At 51.2% G+C, this 20747-nt stretch overlaps 1 protein-coding gene across 1 annotated transcript in view; it reads right to left on the minus strand.

The window, feature by feature from the left end:
* RGS22 (regulator of G protein signaling 22) overlaps nt 1–20747 on the minus strand; it is a 1706064-nt gene that overhangs the window by 1573266 nt on the left and 112051 nt on the right. Inside the window, exon 4 of the mRNA XM_069621432.1 lies at nt 4623–4841. Coding sequence (XP_069477533.1) covers nt 4623–4841 — 219 coding nt within the window. The remainder of the gene's footprint in view (nt 1–4622; nt 4842–20747) is intronic.

A 20747-nucleotide genomic window follows, 5' to 3' on the forward strand; every position in this document is an offset into this window, starting at 1 on the left:
AAATAAGAGAAGTGTCCCGGGTTTTATGTTATGTTTCTCCCAGAAGAATGTACTCCAAGGGCCTATGCCATAACTGAACTAATGCTGCTAGAGCGAGACAGAAAACAAGTGCAACCGCATTGGGAGCTCATGTAAAGTGTGTACGAAAACGCATAGAATGCATTAGAATGTTCAAGCTCACCATGTGTCACTACCATCAGCCTCATTGGCCAGTTGTTCCCGCATGCTCCGCCAACCTTAATACTACCTCGCTTATCGTGCATGCATAGAATGTAACAAAATGTCGTGGTTGTTAAATGCTTAACATATAGGTAACAATAGCAAAATTGGTATAGGTAACGCATTTGAAATAGCCATGTAAAGGCACTAACAATGTAGACATGTAAGCTGTAGAGAAAAAGCTCAATGAGTATTGTACAATATATGAATTAGTATGTCTTTTTGTATAACCTGCAAACACACGAGAAAAATACCATTGTGGACATATCCAAGGCCACTTCCCCTCCCTCCCCAGTGAAGCCTGCCAGATGAAAGACAGCGGCCCGGGCTGCTGTGCCTCACCTCCCCCAATTCGGCTGGAGCCGCCTCAAGCATTCACGCTCCCCCACAGCTCCCATGGCCGCAACCAGCCACCTGAATTATTTACAACCCAGCAGCAAACCTCGGCCATAAACACAGGCCAAAAGGTGCCCTTTCTTAGGCTCCACGACCCACCAGTTCACCCCAGGTTAATGGCCCCTGTAAAATTAGGACACCCAATATTATAGCAACACTGTAGGAACCCATTCATAATGACTTCTAACGAGACACGAAAACTTGGACAGCTCACCCCTTGCCCTGAGACCCAACCTCGTGACCTATGATACCCGGCCAACAGAATGATGGTAACCATGTATTGATATATCACCAAAGGACCCCGCTCTAGGTGCATTCCTCCTGTGTTGTATTAACCTGTATAATAACCTATTGTAGGATTTACAGGGGAAGATAATATTGCGGTGATGAATGAATGTGGTGTGCGTGGCCTTAGGGCAGAAAGCCAACGAAGACGTTCATCAATGACACTGGCCACGCCTGGCACAACACCGCCGCCCGGATGAGCCCAGCTGACCTGCCCGGCCCACGTTGGCAACCAGTGACGTCCACCAACCACGCCGTAACACATCACAGCTACACCTATAGCTAGTCATCGCCACCCAATCCCCACGAACATGTGCCCCCTATAGTGTGTAGGTTCTTGTGACGCATTATGTAAATATATACGCCTGTCTTTGCTAATGTCAGACAGAGCGCTCTCGGAGTTTGCAGAGTCCTTTGCATGCCCTAATTGTGACTTAGATAAACTCCGATTAAGCTCACCCGCACTTTGTCTTAGCCTTATTCCCATCTTGGGAGAGTCCATTATTGTCTCTCATTGCGGGGAGGATCGTGCTATCAGGGGACGCCCGCCTTCACCAGTGAAGCAAGTATACCGGTTGAGCAAGATAGAGTTGCAGTAACCAAGGTGATCAAATACCGCGGAGACCACTACCGGCACATGGAGGCAGAAAGGCAGAAAGGAAAGAACTTTCCAAAGAACCCTAAGTTTGAAGTGGCCAGTCCAACAGAGCTGATTTGAGCCTCCATGGAGAGATTGTTTAAGGTCAAGACAGACCACAATTTGTGTATCGCCCGCATATGTATAACACTGAAAACTGTGAGAATTAATCAGTTTAGCTAGGGGCTGCACATAGACATTGAAGAGAATGGGAGATAGAGCCGAACCCTGAGGGACACCACAGGTAAACTGGGATAGGGGTAGGCTTGAAAGGAGGGAGAGAAAGAGACTGAGATCGTTCCGAAAGGAAAGACTGGAACCAAGTCAGAACTTGTGCGGCGACGCCCGCCCAGGCCATCCGGTGCAGCAGGACAGAGTGGTCAGTAGTGTAAAATGATGCTGACAGGTCTAAAAGGATCAGAGCCCCCACACCTCTACCATCGGCCAGACTGGCAAGGTTGTCAATCACCGATATAAGTACTGACTCAGTTCCGTGACCAGGACAAAACCCAGATTGAATAGGGTCAAAGAAAGAGGTGCATTCAAGAAAAGTAGAGAATAGGAGTGATCAGACAATCAAGTAATTTCATAAAGAAAGGGAGCAATGAAATCAGACGATAGTTACCAGGAAGCGAGGGGTCCAGTGAAGGTTTTTAAGCAAAGGAATCATCCGAGCGTGTTTAAGTGATGGCAAGATAGTGATATGATATGTAATTTATAACGCGCCTGTACACAAGTGTTTCTAGGCAGGACAAGACAAAGGGGGGAAGACAGAGGGAGGACAAGACAAACAATCTTACTAGGCCTTGTGTCATTCAGATCGTTCAAGTGCGACAGTGCAAAAAGTGCAGGGGAAGGGAGAGGGGGCAAGTGCCATGGAGACGAAAGGGAGAGGGTAGGGGAAGTACTATCAGGGCAGCAATGCTCTGAGTGCAGCAAGGGCATTACGGCTCTGCTGGGTAAGTGCAAGGAGGCAGGGAGCTATATAGGTCACAGTTACAGTCCCCAAGTGCGCAGTAGGCCCAGAGGCAGTGCAGGGAGACTGATCATGGAGGAGCCTGGTACCCGGTGAGACTCTGGGGGTAGCAAGCAACCAGTTGGCGCAGCAGGCGGGTAGGTCAGTAGGGGAGAGAGAGAGAAAGCAGAGGAGAAAAGGAAAGTCTTAAGCACCTTTTGGAACTTCAGGCGGTCCGGCTCAAGTTTGAGAGGGGCAGGGAGGCCCTTCCAGAGGGAGGCACCTGCAGAGGAGAGAGCTCTACCCCCACTCTCTGCCTGGAGAAGCGACTGGCCTTCAGAGTTGGAGGTAGCTGAGCGAAGGGCTTGAGAAGGAAGGTATTTTGGAAGAGATAGTTGGATGTAGTGTGGGACCCAGCACCAGAAAGTCTTGTGGACGATGCAGTGGGTCTTAAACTCGATCCTTGCAGCCACCGGGAGCCAGTGGAGAGATTTCAGGGCTGGAGAGATACGGTCCCTGGGCTTGAGGCCAAGGATAAGTCTTGAAGTCCTGTTCTGGATTAGTTGCAGAGGGCGGAGAGTAGAGGAAGGCAGATTGAGAAAGAGGCTGTTGCAGTAGTCCAGCCTAAAGAGAACTAGGGCTCTGGAGACAGTGAGCTTCTGGGGGAAAGTAAGAAAAGGAAGAATACCTCTGAGGAGGTGCAGCTGATAGTGAGTCTTCTTGGCAAGGTCCGTGATGTGAGGAGAGAGTGGAATCGAAGATGACACCAAGGTTTTTTGCCTCAGAGGAAGGCGAGCAGCCAGAGTGAGAGAGGGAAAGCAGGAGCAGGGGTCCCAATGAGAAGGATCTACATATTACTGGCATTAACGCAGAGATCGTTGGACGTGCACCACTCCTAAATCGTGGATAGACAGTCAGGAATGAGCGAGAGAGGAGAGGAGGCTGAGGGGAGCCTGAAAGAGAGCTCAGTTATCCGCATAACACTGAAAGTTAGAGGAGAAGGTAGAGATCAGGTGGGCCAAAGGGGCCAGGTATACATTGAATAGGCAGGGTCAGAGGCTAGAGCCCTGAGGAACACCATATGCGGAGAGAGAGGTGGTGGAGAGAAAGGACGCAAGTTGAACCTGAGAGGGTCGATCCAGGAGGAAGGCGGTCAACCACTCCAGGGCCTGATCCGTGATGCCCATGTTTTCCCAGAGTCGATTGATCAGGATGGCGCGATTGACCATGTCAAAAGCTGAGGAGAGGTCAAGGAGGATGAGGACAGAAGGAAGGCTGGAATCAAGATTAGAGAGCAGATCTTCAAATGTGTTCAGGAGAGCAGTTTCCGTTCCTCTGGCTGCTCTGAAGCCAGACTGATGGTCATGGAGACAACCAACAAATTCAGTGTGGAGTGTATGCTGGGAGATGTACAGCTTTTCCAGGAGTTTGCTCAGGAAAGGAGTGATAGAGATCGGGTGATAGTTTGCCGGACAGGTAGGGACAGCAGAAGGCTTTTAAGGAGGGGATGCAGAAAGGATGCTTGGGGAGATAGAGGGGAAGGATCCAGTGGCAAAAGAGTGATTGCTTAAATCGGTTTTAGAGGTGAAGTGAGAAGCCAGAGCTGTACAGAGCGCCTGGGAGGGAACAGGTAAGATAGAGACTGCAGAAGGTTTGGCCAGCTCCTTGCAGATTTTAAAAAGTTTGGCCGTGTTGTTAGAGGCCGCAGAGACACAGGTTTGAATGTGGACTCTCTTCTTGGACAAGACAGAGCGTGTTTTGCCTTTGTAGCAGACGGCAGGTCAGTTTGTCCCTAACTAATTCAGACACTAACTAATAAAGTAAGCAAGTACTCTAAACTTGAAACCTCATGGAAATGGCTTTCATTTTGGAATAATGTTATTTGATTTGTCAATGATGTGGAATCTAGCAATGTTTCTACCTCTGTTGTCTGTGATGAACAATGCTATTTTATATAACACACTATTTTTAATTAAATTCATTACATATATGCACATTTTCCAACCAGATCAAAAATTTTCTGTGTAGGCGATCCAATTCCAGATATGACTGAAATTGATGAATTTCTCAAAAAGCTAATCTAAAAAACTGGCATCAGGGAAATTTGCAGATCATAATCCTACATCTCACCATGATAGTATAGTTGTTGTCGATATTTAAGTCCTCAGAGAGTTTTTTCTTTCGCTGAGGTTCAGAACTTGTTGCATGTCTTGTGACATCATAAATGGGATTTGGAGTTTGCTGTTCTCGCAACAGTTTTTTCATCTGTTGTTTCACGCGTTCAGGGGCATCACTCATTACTTCAAAAATTCCATAAATCCGATTGAATTTAACTGGCTGCGAAAATGCCTGGAAAAGAAGACCGATTGGAAAAACGACAAGTTAAGTTTATTAAATTTGTTCTGCATTTTTGTACTGTGAGTGAACACCCCTCTTGGTTTAATATACATTCATGTCCTATATCATGTATTTATTTATTACATTTGTAAAGTGCCTAAACCCTCAGGCATCAGGGCGCTGTTGCAACCAGTTACATGATATCATCAGCGTAATGCAAAAGAAAGAATATGCAATTCTAGAGGAAAATAAATGACTGACAAATATAATAAAGTTTAAACAGAATGTTATTATCTCAAAGAAACTTGTCAGAATTTAGGTTTTCAGTGTGTCTGGTCAGCTGGATGCAATTTCCAAGCATGCTATAGATTTCTAGAAATTAACTTTCTCAGTTGCAGCAATAATTCGACTCAATATCCCAGCAACTAATAGTTTTCCAAGAACAGATCTTAAACTCAATATCCCAGCATGTAGAGTTTCCACCAAATGTTCGTTCCCTTGCTCCGATTGGGTCTCTCGCTCGTCAAGTCAGGGTCCTAACTTAGTATTTTTGGTTCTGGCAGTAGTCCTTCCTAGGTCGCCACGCTTGCTGCAAGTGGATGTTGTTCAGCAGGATTTGCTACCCTGTCTTCATCAGAGCCTACCGAATCAGTGACAGACAATGGGTGGGCCTGATGCTCTCGGGCTCGTTCCTCTGGACTTTGCTGGGCCTGGGACAAAACGGACCACTTCCTGAGGTTTTCCCCTCTCCTTGCTGATACCATTTGTATTACATCCTAGGCACCCCACAAAGCTCCTTGCAGCAGTATAATGATAACGCTGACCCTCACCTCTTCCTCCCGACAAGACCTTTCAAGCAGCCGTGGTGCCGCTGGGCAGATCACTTGACTGCCGCCACAGAGAACAGACAGCGAAGAGCACCTTACTCTGCTCAAGGAAATGTGTGATTCGTCATTAGGCAGATTTCGTTTTCCTCACAATTTTCACATATGTGGCACAAACAACTTAATTATTGTGGTACCTGTCAAACCTGAAACAGGCAGAACCCAAACATTGCTGGAAGAAACCAGAAAGCAGTATATATAATCCAATTGTGTCCTAGTCAGCTACAGTTTGGGACACTGAATGTATGTTATGAATCAGTCAAAACAGAACAACATAAATGAAAAAGTAAAAGTAAAGAGCGGAAAGAACAAAAAAAGCATAATAATTCAGATACTCAAGGCATAAGTAGAAAATATAGGTGCAATGGGCAACATACCTCCCAATCCCCCTCCTTTGCCTTAACCAACTAGTGGGCCTACAATCATAAGTGTAATAATCAAGAGTCCAGTCCATGTATCCTCGAAGGCAGTGGTATATTCATACTATACATATATGTGGGCGTAGGTATCTAGATACCTCAGGAAAACATTAAAGAGTGTGGATATTAATATAACTATGGAAGGCTCTGCCCATATTTACTTTATACCACATAATGGACTTGGGGAGCTTCCGTCTGTTTCTAACATTGAGCTATCGTCAATTTGTCAGATAAGAGGAGGAACCCAATGAGCTTCCTAGACATACCCAAGACGGGAACTACATCTTCCTTATTAACACTCCCTAAAAGGAGTATCAGGCAGTAAAGTGGTATGGATTACTGCATGAATCAAGGATACAGTGCCTCCCCAGAAGCTCTGCACCACAGGGCAATCACACCAAATGTGGCCCACTGTGCCCAGGCCTCCCCAGTCCTTTGAGCATCCAGAGGAATTAGGATTCATCTTGCTCCAACTTACAAGGGTGGAGATATTATACCTCAAGTATATCACGTAAGCACTTTCTTATCATAGCGTACAATGGGAAGATCATGTCGCCCTGTCATATCTGCCTCCATCTGAACTTGGGGACCTCCCCCCCCACAATTCATTTCCCACCACCTCATATAACAGTTTCACTGAGGAGTCGTCAAGGTGCCAGACTTCCCGGTAATACCGGGGGATTACAACCGGAAAGTCAGGCGCCGGTTGTTAACGGTGCCAGTGTTTCTGTGACGGTCTGCCTACCGCGGCCGCTGTGTCCTGCAGGGTAAGACCTGTCGGGCACCGCGGCTCTGACAGACAGACAGACCTATAGTATGCTGATCCGGAAACAACGGTGCTGGTAAGCTTAACAGCACCGTTGTTTCCGGACAGGCATACTTATGAGACCCAATGGGCCTCATTACGGGTCCGGCGGTAACCGTGCCGGTGCTACCGGCAGGTTGCCGATGGCCCGTAATGATTTACTGCTGCCTGACTTACCGCCTAACACTGGGGGATTACAACCCAAGCAAACCGGAAAGTCAGGTGCCGGTAATATGTTAATCCCCATTCCCATAGAGTCCTAAAGGACTATATGGAAATGGAGACCACAGAATCACTGGGATTGTTGTTAACAGTGCCGGTGCTTCCGTGACGGTCTGCCTACTGTGTCCAGCAGGGTCAGACCAATCGGGCGTGAAGGCTACGGCATGCAGGCCTGTAGTATGCCAGTTCGGAAAGCTTACAGGCACCGTTGCTTATGGACCGGCATACTTATATTAAGGCTGAAAGTCTTTTTTTTTAAAAAAATATCTTCATTCCTTTTACAAAGTATAATAAAGCAACTCAGTCCTCCTTTTCCCCCGAAAAACAGGAATGAAACAGTGCACAATAAATCAAAACTGCAGGGAGAACATATCACAAACGGGATCCATGATACAAGGACAATACGCTCTTCCCCCTTCACAAGAATATGAGGTATCCCTTATCGACTGTAACCCCCTCTCTATGTATGAAGGTGTTCAAAGGTCATCTATTGAACGGACAGCTTGTCTTTCCCCTGCACAAGCTCGGCTACTCCTACTTTCCACTACTTTCCACTCTTTGCCAGCTTGTCCCTACACTTCTCCCCTGCATATCCCCTTTTCCAATCGTCCCCACATCTCTTAATTATCCCAATCTCTTCCTCTAGGTAATCAGAGATCCCTCTCCTCCTCGACTGTACCAAATTCCCCATTTCTCTGTGAACAAACCCCATTCTACCTCGAAGGAACCTATATCGGCGTGTGCCAGATCCGTCAGTTTCTTCATGGGGTACATTTCCCAGATATTTTGTGACCATTCCCGTTTATTGGGCAAACTGGTTTTCCCAGTTTTGGGCCAACGCCAGTCTGCCTGCTCTAAGCATAGCTTCCCACATCCTTGGGAACCTGTAAACCTCATTATCCCTCGGGAGTAAACCCAAAGGCACCAAAAAGGGATGTAATTTCAACTGGACACCCGTCACCTCCTTGATCCAACTGAAGAATTTGGACCAATACATTTGAATAGAGGGGCACTTCCACCACATGTGATATGAAGAAGCAACCTGACCACAGCCCTGTGAACACAATGGGGAAACTCTCAGGAACATTGTATCGTTTCAGTGGATCTCTATGCCACCCATTCAATACCTTAAAGTTGTGCTCCATCGCATGGGTAGAAAGGTTGCCAAGAAACAGAATCTTAAATATCTTTTCTCAGAGAGAGTTAGAGAGGGGCTTGCAGCTAAAGTGTCCCAATACCTTCTATAATTTTGCCGACCATAGATAATGAGGGACTTTTATAACTTCAAGACTATCCCTTTCCTTGAGGTCGAGGAGTCAATGTCTGATGCCTTACATACCACTTTACCAGGTGGGAACTGTAACCCTCTTCCCTCAGACTAAAGCCATGTTTAGATACAAGAAACTCTTGCGTGGTGCCATTGTCCTATAATTAACCAAGAGGAAAGGCTGATGCGACATGTCGATCATAAAATAATGGGTTAAGTAGAAAGTGGCTTGGGGGGGCGTGGCTAACCGCCATGTAGAGAGGACGCATCTCCGGTGAGCTCCGCTCGATGAACACTGATAAGCTGCCCTACGGGACACCGAAGCTCCATCCGAGCCCGCCGGCGCATCACGAGAGACACTGAAGCCTGGGGGAGGCTCCTGGGCCCCCCACACACGAGGGTCGCAGTCCGACAGACCAGAACGCGGCTGCGGGAAAAAACCGCGTAACACGTATCACGAAGCCAAGATGGCGGCCTCCCCTTGCTGAATCCAGAGGGGCCTGCGCTGGCCTGGCGACCCGCGGAGGCGGCGGATCTGCAAAGCGCCTGGAGAGGAGGTGTGTCGGAGAGCGGCCGAGAGGAGCCTCGCCGGGCTCGTGACCTGCCCCGCGGGAAGCGGGCGCAGCGGGGATACTGCCTGCGCCGCTGGGGCGCATCGTTGGCCGGGGTGGCCTGCAGCAGAGACCAGAGGAGCCCGGGGGGCTGGCGCTAGCGGCCCCGTGCCTGGACTGGCCCCGCCGGGGGGCTCATCGGCGCCGCCTGCCCTGTCGGGCCCGCGCCATCGACCGGAGCGAACCCGAAGAGGCCTGCGCTGGCCCGGCGACCCGCGGAGGCGGCAGACCTCCGCGGCGCCTGGAGAGGAGGTGTGTCGGGGGGCGACCGAGGGGAGTCCCGCCGGGCTCGTGACCTGCCCCGCGGGAAGCGGGCACAGCGGAACACGGCCTGCGCTGCTGAAGCGCACCGTTGGCCGGGTCGGCCCGCGGAGGAGCCCAGTGGAGCTCGGGGGCCTGACGCCAGCGGCCCCGTGCCTGGACTGGAGCACGGAGCGAACGCCGACTGCCCTGATCCTGAACTTGCCCTGCCAGGAGATCTACTGGGGCCGTCTGCCCTGACGCGCCGGTGGCCCGGGGGCGGAAGCGGAGATGAGCGGGTCGACCGGAGACCAGGGAACTTCCCCCCCCCCTGCTGAGCCTATCTGCCTGGGGACCCGAGTGAGACCGCGGCCTGCTGACTAAAGGAGAGGAGGTCGACTGGGACAGTAATTCCATCCATTTGAGGTGAGCGGAACAGGGGCTCTCCCCGCGCGCCGCAGACCGGACATCTCCCCGCCGCCGGACAATAGAAAAGAAATTCCCACCACATGTGGCAGAGTGCGGCCCCGCGCCAGGCCAATCACCGCACCCCTCCCCGCACAATACTCCTATATTTCAGACGGCGCTCGCATTGAGGCGGTCTGGAAGGGACACGAGGAGATTGGGGGTGCTGGCGGCTGTCCACCCGCGGAGCACGCCATCCGGGAGCTGGAACGTATCGACCGCCCTTACATACTGGGGCCGGGACCACGCCTGGGGCCACGTCCTGGTGTCGTCGCGAGCCTGAGATCCACGAAACCGCAGGAATGTCGGGAAGGGGAGCTAGGTCCAAGCAGCGACAGACCACCCTGGACGCCTATACAGCCAACGAACCCCCCGGCCCCGGGTGCCCGGACGCGCCTACGGCTGGTGGGGAGACGGGCCCTACTGGAGAGCCAACCGAACCCAGCAACACCCAGCTCCTGGAGGCTATCACATTATTCCAGGCGACAATGGTGAACAAAATTGACGCGGTGGCCATAGATCTGGGCCTCCTGCGCCAGGACGTCCGCTCCCTGGCGGGCAGGACCGAGGCGCTTGAGACCCAGGTACGTGAAAACACTGAAGCGAAAACCCAGCTCCTGCACGAAGTGGATGGCCTGCGGCAGAGGGTCAAGAACCTGGAGGACAGGGCTGAGGAGGCCGAAGGGAGGGCTCGCCGGAATAACATCCGACTGCTTGGCGTACCGGAGGGCATCGAGGGCCCAGACCCCACCAACTACGTAGAGAACCTCCTGCTACAGGAGATCGGAGCAGAGAAGCTATCACAGGGCTTCTCCATCGAAAGGGCACATAGATCCCTCGCTAAGAAACCTCCACCAGGCGGCCCTCCCAGGCCTATGATAGCTAAAGTATTAAACTACAGGGACCGTGAGATCATACTAGCTTTTTCGCGTTCTGGGGGCCAGATCCTGAGGAACTCTGCCAAGATAGCGATCTACCCTGACTATACCTTCCAAGTACAGATGGACAGAGCTCAGTTCATACACACCAAGGCTAGATTGAAGGCTGCCGGAGTGAAATACATGCTTCTGTACCCCTCTCGGCTAAAGGTGATATACAAAAATAGAACCCACCTGTTTGACACCCCGGCACTGGCTCGGGACTGGATGGACGAGCAGCAATTACCGGACATTGAAGATAAGAGACGCAAGCCGCGTTGAACCACCCTCCAAGACTGCAGAGGAACGGCTCTCACTCCAAGTGCGCAGCAACATAAATCGAGCCCTTTGAGCAGCTGAATTGATCTTAAATACGCGGAACACCGAAGCAACAGCTCCCTCAACCCCCAGGAGTTTTCTTTTCTCTTCTCTGGGTACAATTACCCGCCCGTAGGGCACCCGAAGACCATGTTTGGTCTCAAGGAGCGGAAACGGGATAGTCATGACGGGGAACCGCCCGTCGGACCAGTTCTATGTTGGGGAAGTTTATCGGGGGGGAGGGAAACGCAGGGGAGTTATACCCACGTTGGGACCTTTGAACAAGAAATACCGAGACCTCAGAATGACCTCACTACAGATGCATCACTAACAGGACCCCGATTGAGCCAGTGGAGGAACTTTGGGCACAACCACGCTCATGGCTGAAACGATAAAAATAATGACGTGGAACGTCAGAGGCATGAACAGTTATGTAAAACAACGCCGGATCCACACATACCTGCGACGCTGCAAGGTCGGAATCGCTATGCTCCAAGAGACACACCTAACGGAGGAGAAACTGAAGGCGCTAGCAAAAACATGGCGAGGGACCATGATCGGATCCGCCTATTCCTCATATGCAAGAGGGGTCCTGATTTGGATCGACCCGTCTGTCCCCTTCAGAATAACGAGCACCAAGACGGACGATGAGGGCAGGATGGCACTTGTGCAAGGTACGGTGGAGGGGAAAGACCTGTGCCTGGTTAGCACTTATGCACCCAATCACGATGCCACTCCCTTTTTCCACTCCCTTTATCCCAGACTAGGCCCATATGTAAACGGTGTTGTGATTTGGGGCGGCGACCACAACTGCACCCTTGACCCCCTCAAGGACAGGTCTGATGCCAGACACTCCCGCCCATCCCCCCCAGCCAAGATATTGTCCAAACTAATGACCCAACTATCACTCTGTGACCTGTGGAGGGAACTAGATCCAGAGCGACGAGAATACTCCTTCTTCTCCCCACCGCATAAAGTCCACACCAGGCTGGACTACATGCTGGTCAGTCAAGAGCAGCAAGCCACTTTTCGCGATGCACAGTATTTACCTAGAGTACTGTCAGACCATTCCCCTTTGATAGTCACATGGGAGGTATATCCGCCCAGACCCCCGGTCCCCACGTGGAGACTGCGGGCCGAGGCCCTGCTAGATGCTGCCTTCCGGGATCACATTCAAGACAGCACAGACGAATACTGGCAAAACAATCTAGGCAGTGTAGAGTGGATCGGCACCGCATGGGAGGCATATAAAGTGGTCATGAGAGGGGACATGTTAGCATCGGGGGGAGGGGCCCAGAGATCCATTGTGAACTCCCTGGTAGAAGCAGAAAAGAAGCTGGGGGAGCTGGAGAACAGAGCAGACGTGACCCCCGAGTGTCTACAGGAAATAATCAAACTGCGACAAGCCTGTCTATCCTACTGGGAGACACTGGGGAAATTAAATTTCGCCAAACATATAGAAAGATCACACGCTCTGGGAGATAAACCCGGCAAACTCTTAGCTTGGCTGTACAAAAGGGAGACCCCTAGCACCCCCATTTGCCACATACGCAAACCCGATGGCACCACCGCGCACACACAAGCAGAGATCAACCGGGTTTTTTCTGAGTTCTACCAAGACCTCTATTCCCAGACCCCTCCCCCATCCGACACTGGGATCGAGGACGCCCTAGGTTGCATTAAGTTACCCAGGTTAGACCCACAACTGGCTGAAGCCTTAGACGAACCGATTACCCCTGATGATGTGAAGGCAATAATTAGATCACTTCCCTCCGGAAAGGCACCGGGCATGGACGGCCTCCCGGGGGAATTCTATAAGACATATGAGGAGACCCTCGCCCCCCTGCTTGCACAAGTATATAACGAGGCCTTCGAGCGAGGCGCTCTCCCGAACTCCATGAGTGAAGCAATAATAATCCCCATACTAAAGCCTGGTAAAGATGGGACAGATTGCAGATCGTATAGACCTCTCTCTATGTTAAATGCAGACAGCAAAATACTATCGGCACTGCTTGCCAATAGACTACGCAGAGTGATTCCCCTTCTGATCCATCAGGACCAAACGGGCTACGTGCCCGGGCGTTCTATTACTGAAAACCTACGTAGGTTACACCACATCATATATAGTACCGAGGGGAAACCCCAGAAATACGCCGTAGCGTCACTTGACGCCACCAAGGCCTTTGATTCGGTCAGATGGGATTGGCTGTATGCCACTATGACCAAGATGGGGATCGGACCCGCCTTCCTTAAATGGACCCAATTGATCTACACCAATCCCACCGCCAGGGTGCGCACCAACAAGACTTATTCGGACAAATGGCCCCGACACAGAGGCACACGACAGGGATGCCCCCTATCCCCCATGCTCTATATTATAGCTGCTGAGCCGGTAGCTGCATATCTCCGTCAGGAATATGGTGACGGAGGCATTGAGCTAGACGGGGAGTCACATCTCATCTCCATGTATGCAGACGACATGCTGCTCTACCTGCATGATCCCGAGCTCCGTCTGCCCTACATCCTGGAGACATTGGAGTGCTTCCACACACACACAGGCATACAGATAAATAGGGACAAGTCCTGCCTCTACCCCCTCGCTGCACTGCATAGCGGGGGGTGCGGATCCCTGCCCCCACTAGACCTCCAGTGGCAAGTAACGTCCTTTAAATACCTGGGTGTTACCATACACCGCAACCCGAGCACCGAACACATTCTTAACACGGTTAGGGCCAAGGACGCTCTCGCCAAATCCATGGAGTTTTGGGGGAAGCTCCCTCTCTCTGTAGCTGGGCGGGCGGGACTCCTTAAAATGGTGGCGCTCCCACGCCTACTACACTGCTTCACTAATGTCCCCTTCAACATCCCCACCGCTTTTTTCAGAGACCTGAACAAGCTCTGTAGAGGGTTCCTGTGGCAGGGGGGCAGGCACAGAGTGGCGCTGGACATTCTCCAAAGACCCTATGAGAAGGGGGGTTTGAAAGTCCCCAACTTCGAACTGTATTATCTGGCTTGTCAACTGAGGCACGTAACACACTGGATGGCGGATGAAGCCACCACTGATACCCGACTCCTCCAACCGGCCCTGCCGCGACTGCTACTCCGAGACCTCCTTTGGGTCGAGAAAGGGGCTCTACAACATCACCCCTACTTAACCAAACTTGGAACGCAGCTCTGGAGGCGTGCCTGCAAGGCAGTGGGGGCGGCAGACCCATATTCCCCGCAGATCCCCATTGCGGCCGTCATGGCGAAAGCTTCATGGGGTCTTGTAGACACGCGCACACAGTGGGAACCCTATGGGGTGGCGGTGCTTGGAGACCTCATCCACGAACAGGAGCTCATGACGTTTACTGACCTCTGCGAGTCCACAGGCCTGCCCACGGGCCAGTTCTTGCTCCACAGGGCAGTAATAAAGGCCCTGAAGGAGAGATGGCCAGAGGCTGTCAACCAACTTACGCAGAACGAAGCCATCGAATCATTGCTGGACACTGCCGAAGGAGGTCATGAAACCTCCAGGATATATGAAGCCCTACTGCAGACCATGACAAAGGACACACTGAAATGCAAGAGTGGATGGGAGAGTGAAATGGACCTCGAATTTGAGGACAAAGCATGGGAGCAAATAACCCATTATCATAAAAAAGTCTCCAGAAACGCTCGCCTCCAACTTATCCAACTGTTCATCACCAACAGAGCCTACCTCACGCCATACGCCATATCAAAGTTCAAGGGAGCCACGATTCAGACTTGTCCCAAATGCCACGAGCCTAGGGCGGGAATGACCCACATGTTCTGGAGCTGCCCAGTAGTCCAGAGGTTCTGGGCCCGAGTGCAAGAAAAAGTAGCGACAGCTGAAATTGAGGTGATGATCCATGAGCCAGCAGCCTGCATATTGGGGAGCTACAAGCGAAACAGCAAGAATAAGCCCCTAAACAGACTCACTGATTTGATATACATAACAGCGAAAAGACGCATAGCCATGGGTTGGAAGAGCGCAAAAGGGCCAAGCGAAGCTCTTTGGTGGGACGACCTCAAAAGATGGATAGCCGCCGAGACTGCGGCTTGGGAAACGGCGATCCAGACACAAAGGCTGGACTCCAGCGCAGACCTACTCCGATGGGTGGAGCTAACGGTGCCACTACTACACCCAGTGACGCAAGACGGCGCCTCTACTAGCACTGCCAGTCCCGGCCCGGCTCGTGCCTAGGGACATCTGAGGACTCCACTGAGGTCTCGGTGGGAGGGGAGAGGGGTGGGAAGGTTGGGTACGTTAAGACATGTTGTTTTTGATCCACACATACTGCATCGTCTAACCACTGTTATATGTGTTGAAAAACCAATAAAGAAATTTAAAAAAAAAGTAGAAAGTGGCTTGACGTAATACAGTAATTAGTCATCAATTTCCTGACATTTAGCAGTATGATCTGAATGGACATAAAAGCTCTGACAGGGTCAGTAGCACGGTTTTAAGATGGACAGCATATGTGCATTTATAAATATCCTGGGTAGCAAGCTCTACCTTGCCTCACGAGCAGCACACAATTTACCTTAAGAAGCATGGGTTTTCCTCATTCACAAGAAGATCCAAATTTTAGCCCAGAATTGGGAGATTACGTTGTTTGGGATACTGTATGTATTGGAGGGATGCTACCACCCGTAGGTGTTCAGGCACTCGACTGGCAATACAAAGGATAGACAATGTATAGGGAAACATTAAAACAGGAATGTTTTCACAGTTTCCTAATAGTTTTTTGGGGGAGATACGTTACAGAAGAGAGTTCCAGAGTTTGGAGGAGGCGAGGGTAAAGGATTTTCCGAATGCTCTGGTCTACTTGAAGCAGTCAACGACAATAGTTTGCCTACTAACTGATCTTTTTTTTTTGATAAACCATTTTTTATTGTTTTATAACCTAATCGCAACAACCACGATCGAGGACCAGCATGTCACTCCCAAATAATTATCAGTACATGCATTACCAATCACCAATAACAAATCTCATGACAAAACTATGCCAATGTTCTGGCCTTCATCACCATTGTCCATGCGTGCTAGGGCACTCCATCCTCCCACATCCCCCAGATTTTAGAGGCCTTAGCAGAGCAGCCTCTTGCATTATAGACTCGTTGCTCAATCATGGCACAGGTGTCCATGTCCAACACCCATTGTTCCAGCGTCGGGGATTCTGGGACTCCCCATTTCTGGGCAATATTGCGCTTCATCAGACCCGCTGCTGTGCTTAGTAACAACTTTTCCCACTTGTTAAGATCAGTCTCTTGTGGTACCCCCAGGATTAACACTCTTGGATCTGGTTGTATTGTGCGAGTGAGTATCCTGGTGAGCTCTTTGCAGCAAGCGTTCCAAAAGGTACGAATCCGGGGACATGCCCAAAGGATATGAAAGAATGTTCCTTCTTCCTCACCACCCCGGAGACAGTTTGGGTTCGATGCTCTCTTCCAACCATGTAACACCGTTCTAGGGTAGTACACTCTATGCAAGATTTTAAGTTGCACTAGCCGGATACTAGAGGAGATAGTGACTTCCCGCGGGTGCATTAGTGGATCCAGTCCTCTGGGTCTATTTCCCCCACGTCCCTCTCCCACTTGACCTTTAGGCTCATCAATTCAGGAGTGGCGAAGGATGTGATGGCATTATATAGGATGGAGGTGCATTTACTGGGAATGTACGCAGGTAGCATGTTAGGTTCCATTGGTGTGTAGTCCGGGATATTGGCGTCTGCCGGTATGTGGGTTTTCAAGGCATGGATCAGTTGCATATGGTGGTATCGTTCGGTGCATGGGAGATGAAATTTGAATTGCATCTCTTCAAAAGAGGTTAGTTTCCCTTCTTTCAGGATGTCCTCTACCCTCAGGAACCCCGCCCTTGCCCAGCGCGGCCATGGCTCAAGTTTCTCAATTTCCACTAGGTTACTATTGTGCCATAAGGTTTGGGCCGCGGTTATTTCATTTTTCCAACCCACAAACGCATGTGCCTGTCTCCAGACAGTAGTGATGTGGGCCGTCATTGTTGGCCGGGAGGGTCTCTGGGGGTTTTGGTATCGTATATGTAACGGGTCTGTGTCATGCATAGCAGCCACCTCGGCCTTTATGTGGGGTAGTTCCCGGTCCCCGTGAAGCAAGTCATTGATTATCGCAAGTTGTGAGGCCCAGTAGTAGGTTTGGAGGTGGGGAACCCCTATCCCGCCTTCCCAGACCGATCTTTGAAGTGTGGTTAGTGTTATGCGTGATTGCCTCCACCCCATATAAGTTCCCTGAGCAGGGTCTCGGCCCGGTCGAATTCTGAGTTTGGGATCTTAAGCGGGGCGTTTTGCAGGTCATAGAGGAATCGTGGAAGGGCCATCATTTTAAAGAGTGCTGCTCTATCCATGAGTGTCAGGGGGAGAAGTTTCCAATGGTGGACGTCCCTGACGAGGTGGTCCATGACCGGCTGGAGGTTGTGTGTAGCATATTTAGTAAGATCTGCTGTTATCTAAATCCCCAGGTACCGGAAGCCGACTCGCTCCACACTGTACGGGCATTCCTGTGGGTCCGCGAGCCCTCCACCCTTCACCGGGAAGAAAACGGATTTCCCCCAGTTGATTCTCAGCCCGCTGAACCCACCATAGCGGGTTAGCATCTGTGTCACTATGGGGCAGGTCCGGGCGTGTTCCCCTAGGTAAACCAGGAGATCGTCCGCATATAGGGAGGTTCGATCTTCGTATCCCTCAGGCCAATTGAACCCTATCCAGGCAGCACTCTGGCAAAGCCAAAGGGCCAGCGGCTCCATCGCGAGGGCGAAGAGGAGGGGAGAGAAGGGGCACCCATTCACTGTGACTTCTGCCTGGACGTTTGTGTAAAGTAGTTTGAACCATCCCAGGAAGCCATCCCCAAATCCCAGGCGTCTCATGATTTCCCAAAGGCTGTCCCACCTAACCGAATCGAAAGCCTTCTCAAAGTCAATTGGCAAAGGGGCGAGTGGTGTATCGATGATACGAGCACGTTCTAGTGCCAAGTGAAGCCGATGCAGGTTCATGCGGGTAGATTTTTGTGGCATGAAGCCGCATTGGTCCGGGTGAATCAGAGTATCGACCACCGGCTGCAAACGGTTGGCCAAAAGCTTGGCTAGGACCTTGGCTTCACCGTTGATTAACGCGATCGGCCTATAGGAGGCGCATCTCTCCGGGGGTTTGTCAGGTTTGGGAATGACTACGATGGTTGCCTCACACAGATCTGGCGGGAGGGCGCCCTGTTCCCGGGCGCATAAGAACAGTTTGTGAAGGGGGGACACCATATTATTCGCGCCCAGTTTTTGCCAGGTTTCAACTGGGAACCCATTAGGACCCGGTGTTTTCCCTGTTTGTAATTGTGCCAGCGCCTCACCAATTTCGGCTTCTGAGAGGTCAGAGTCTAGTTCCTCTCTCTGTTGCTCTGATAGCGAGGGGAGAGTTATATCATCTAGGAGGGTCGGGTCCAATGGGGAAATTGGGGCCTGGTATAGCACGGCATAAAACTGGGCGAAGGCTTCTGCTATCTTGGCATCGGATTGGTGCCCCCCCCCCCCAGTGTGATGATCTCCCGGACACAGCGCTGTCCCTCATCCCGCATTTCCAACCAAGCCAACATTTTGCCGGCCTTATCCCCAAGCTCATATATTCTCGCCCTGGTGTCCCATTGGGCTTGTTTGGCGTTATCTAGGTTTAGGTTGTGGAGGCGCTCAGTGGCGCGTCTAAGAGATCCCTGGGTCTGAGGATTTGGGTCCAGGATGTGTTTGTTCTCCCACTGGGTCATCTCCCTATCTGCCTCCACAACCTTCCGGAGTCTTTCCTTCTTTTGATTCGCTATCCAGGAGATTATCTCTCCCCGCAGCACAGTTTTATAGGCGTCCCATAATGTTACCGGGTCGTTTACCCCAATGTCATTAATCTCAAAGTATTCGGTGGAGGCTTCGGTAAAGAGGTCCACCAGTTCGGGGAACCCAAGATAGTATTTGTTTAGTCTCCAGGTCGGCGGACAGTACCCTGTAAAGGTCAATGTTCGGGTGGAAAAGGTAATCCAACCTGGAGAGGGAGCCATGGGCTCCCGAGTGAAATGAGTAACCCTTGGTGCCCGGGTGGAGCTCCCGCCACACATCGCAAAGGCCTAAGGCAGAAACAAAATTGGATAGCTTCGTAGGGGTGTTCGGGTTGCATTGCCCGAGGTGAGTACGATCCATGGCGTTACTCATGACATCGTTAAAATCCCCACCCAGGAACCACTTATCGGGCTGATATTTGCCCATATGGGTGGTTAGCTCGTCCAATAGTTCCTGCCCCAATCCGGGCGGCGAGTATATGGATACAAACGCCAGTGTCTTTCCCCAGAGCGTCCCCAAGACTAGGACATAGCGACCCAGGGGGTCCTGTTCTACAGCCTGCAAGGCCAATGGGACGCGTTTGTGTATGAGAATGAGAGTACCTCTGGAACCCATTGTGAAACCCGCATGGAAGGCCACCCTGTAGTTTGTTCTCTGGAAGAGGGTGCAGTGTGATCCTGCTAGATGTGTTTCAGTTAACAGGACCACGTCGGGGGAGTGTCTGCCAAGCAATTGTTTAACCAGGCGTCTCTTGATCACAGAGCCCATCCCATTGACGTTCCAGGTGAGCACTTTAAGCGACTTGGGGCGTTCAGCCGGTGGCGGATGGGGTTGAGTCGCTCCCATCTAGCTTGCACATTAGAGCTTTGGACGGATGTCTTGCGGGGTTGAAATCCCCGTTCCTAGTGATGTGCTGTAAGTTATGCCAAAAGTGATGATTGGATTGGCGTCTGTGCATGCTGTGGTCCCACCAACTCGGAACCATAGAAACCCATGAGGTTTCCCTGGCTGCAGTGGTCCCAAAACAACGGGGAACCTTCCCCAACTCACCCCTGCCTCCCCCTCCCTATACTCCACCCCAACACGAAGTACCTGTCGCCCAAACATTGCTGACCCTCAAAAAAGGTAGAGTGTCAACTTAAACTCCCTTGATGAACCAAACTAGGAATGCAAAGGGGGGGGGGTCCCCCAAACGTGACAAATTAAACTAAAGAAGTTGGGGGGGTTTCCCCCCAAGTGCGAGGGGGGTAGGCCTCTGCTAGCCGCTATATCAAGGTGAAAACGCCTTACGTGAGTTACTGTGACGTGGCTCTGCACAGTCCATAGATCAGTTTCGCACCTGCCCGTGGAAGCTGGTTCCTCGTTGGGGATCTAACCGGGGGTCAGTCCCCATCATCCACCGGTCGATCCGGTAGGGGTGGCTGTTCCGGCCCTGGCCGCTGTTCCGCTGGTGTTCTGGGGTTCCTGCCCCTGTTGGTTCAGGGTGTCGACCAGTCCCCCCCAATGTGCTGCTCCGCCCATCGCCAGGCCTCTTTCGGATCATTAAAGTGGACTGTTGTGCCTTTATGATAAATTTTCAATTGGGCAGGGAAAAGCAGGCCATACTTGACTCCTAGCCCTTGAAGATGTCTCTTGAGTCTTTCAAAGGATTGCCTCGCCTTCTTCACCTCCTTCATATAGTCTGGGAAGAAGTCTATCCTAGAGCCATTGAAGGTGATCGTGCCTTTGATTTGTGCTAGGTGCAAGAGTGTGTCGCGGTCCCGGTTGTTTAACAGCTTTGCTATCACTATTTGTGGAGGAGCGCCGGGCACAGGTCTGCCTCTGGGCATTCGGTGCTCCCTTTCTATAAAAAATAATTTAGAAAAGGATTGCTGGCCAAACAGGTCCATCAGCCACTGCTCCAGGAAGAGTTCCATACTAG

This window comes from Ambystoma mexicanum, chromosome 5q, assembly GCF_040938575.1.
Source record: "Ambystoma mexicanum isolate Mex_15411 chromosome 5q, UKY_AmexF1_1, whole genome shotgun sequence".
Classification (NCBI taxonomy): domain Eukaryota; kingdom Metazoa; phylum Chordata; class Amphibia; order Caudata; family Ambystomatidae; genus Ambystoma; species Ambystoma mexicanum.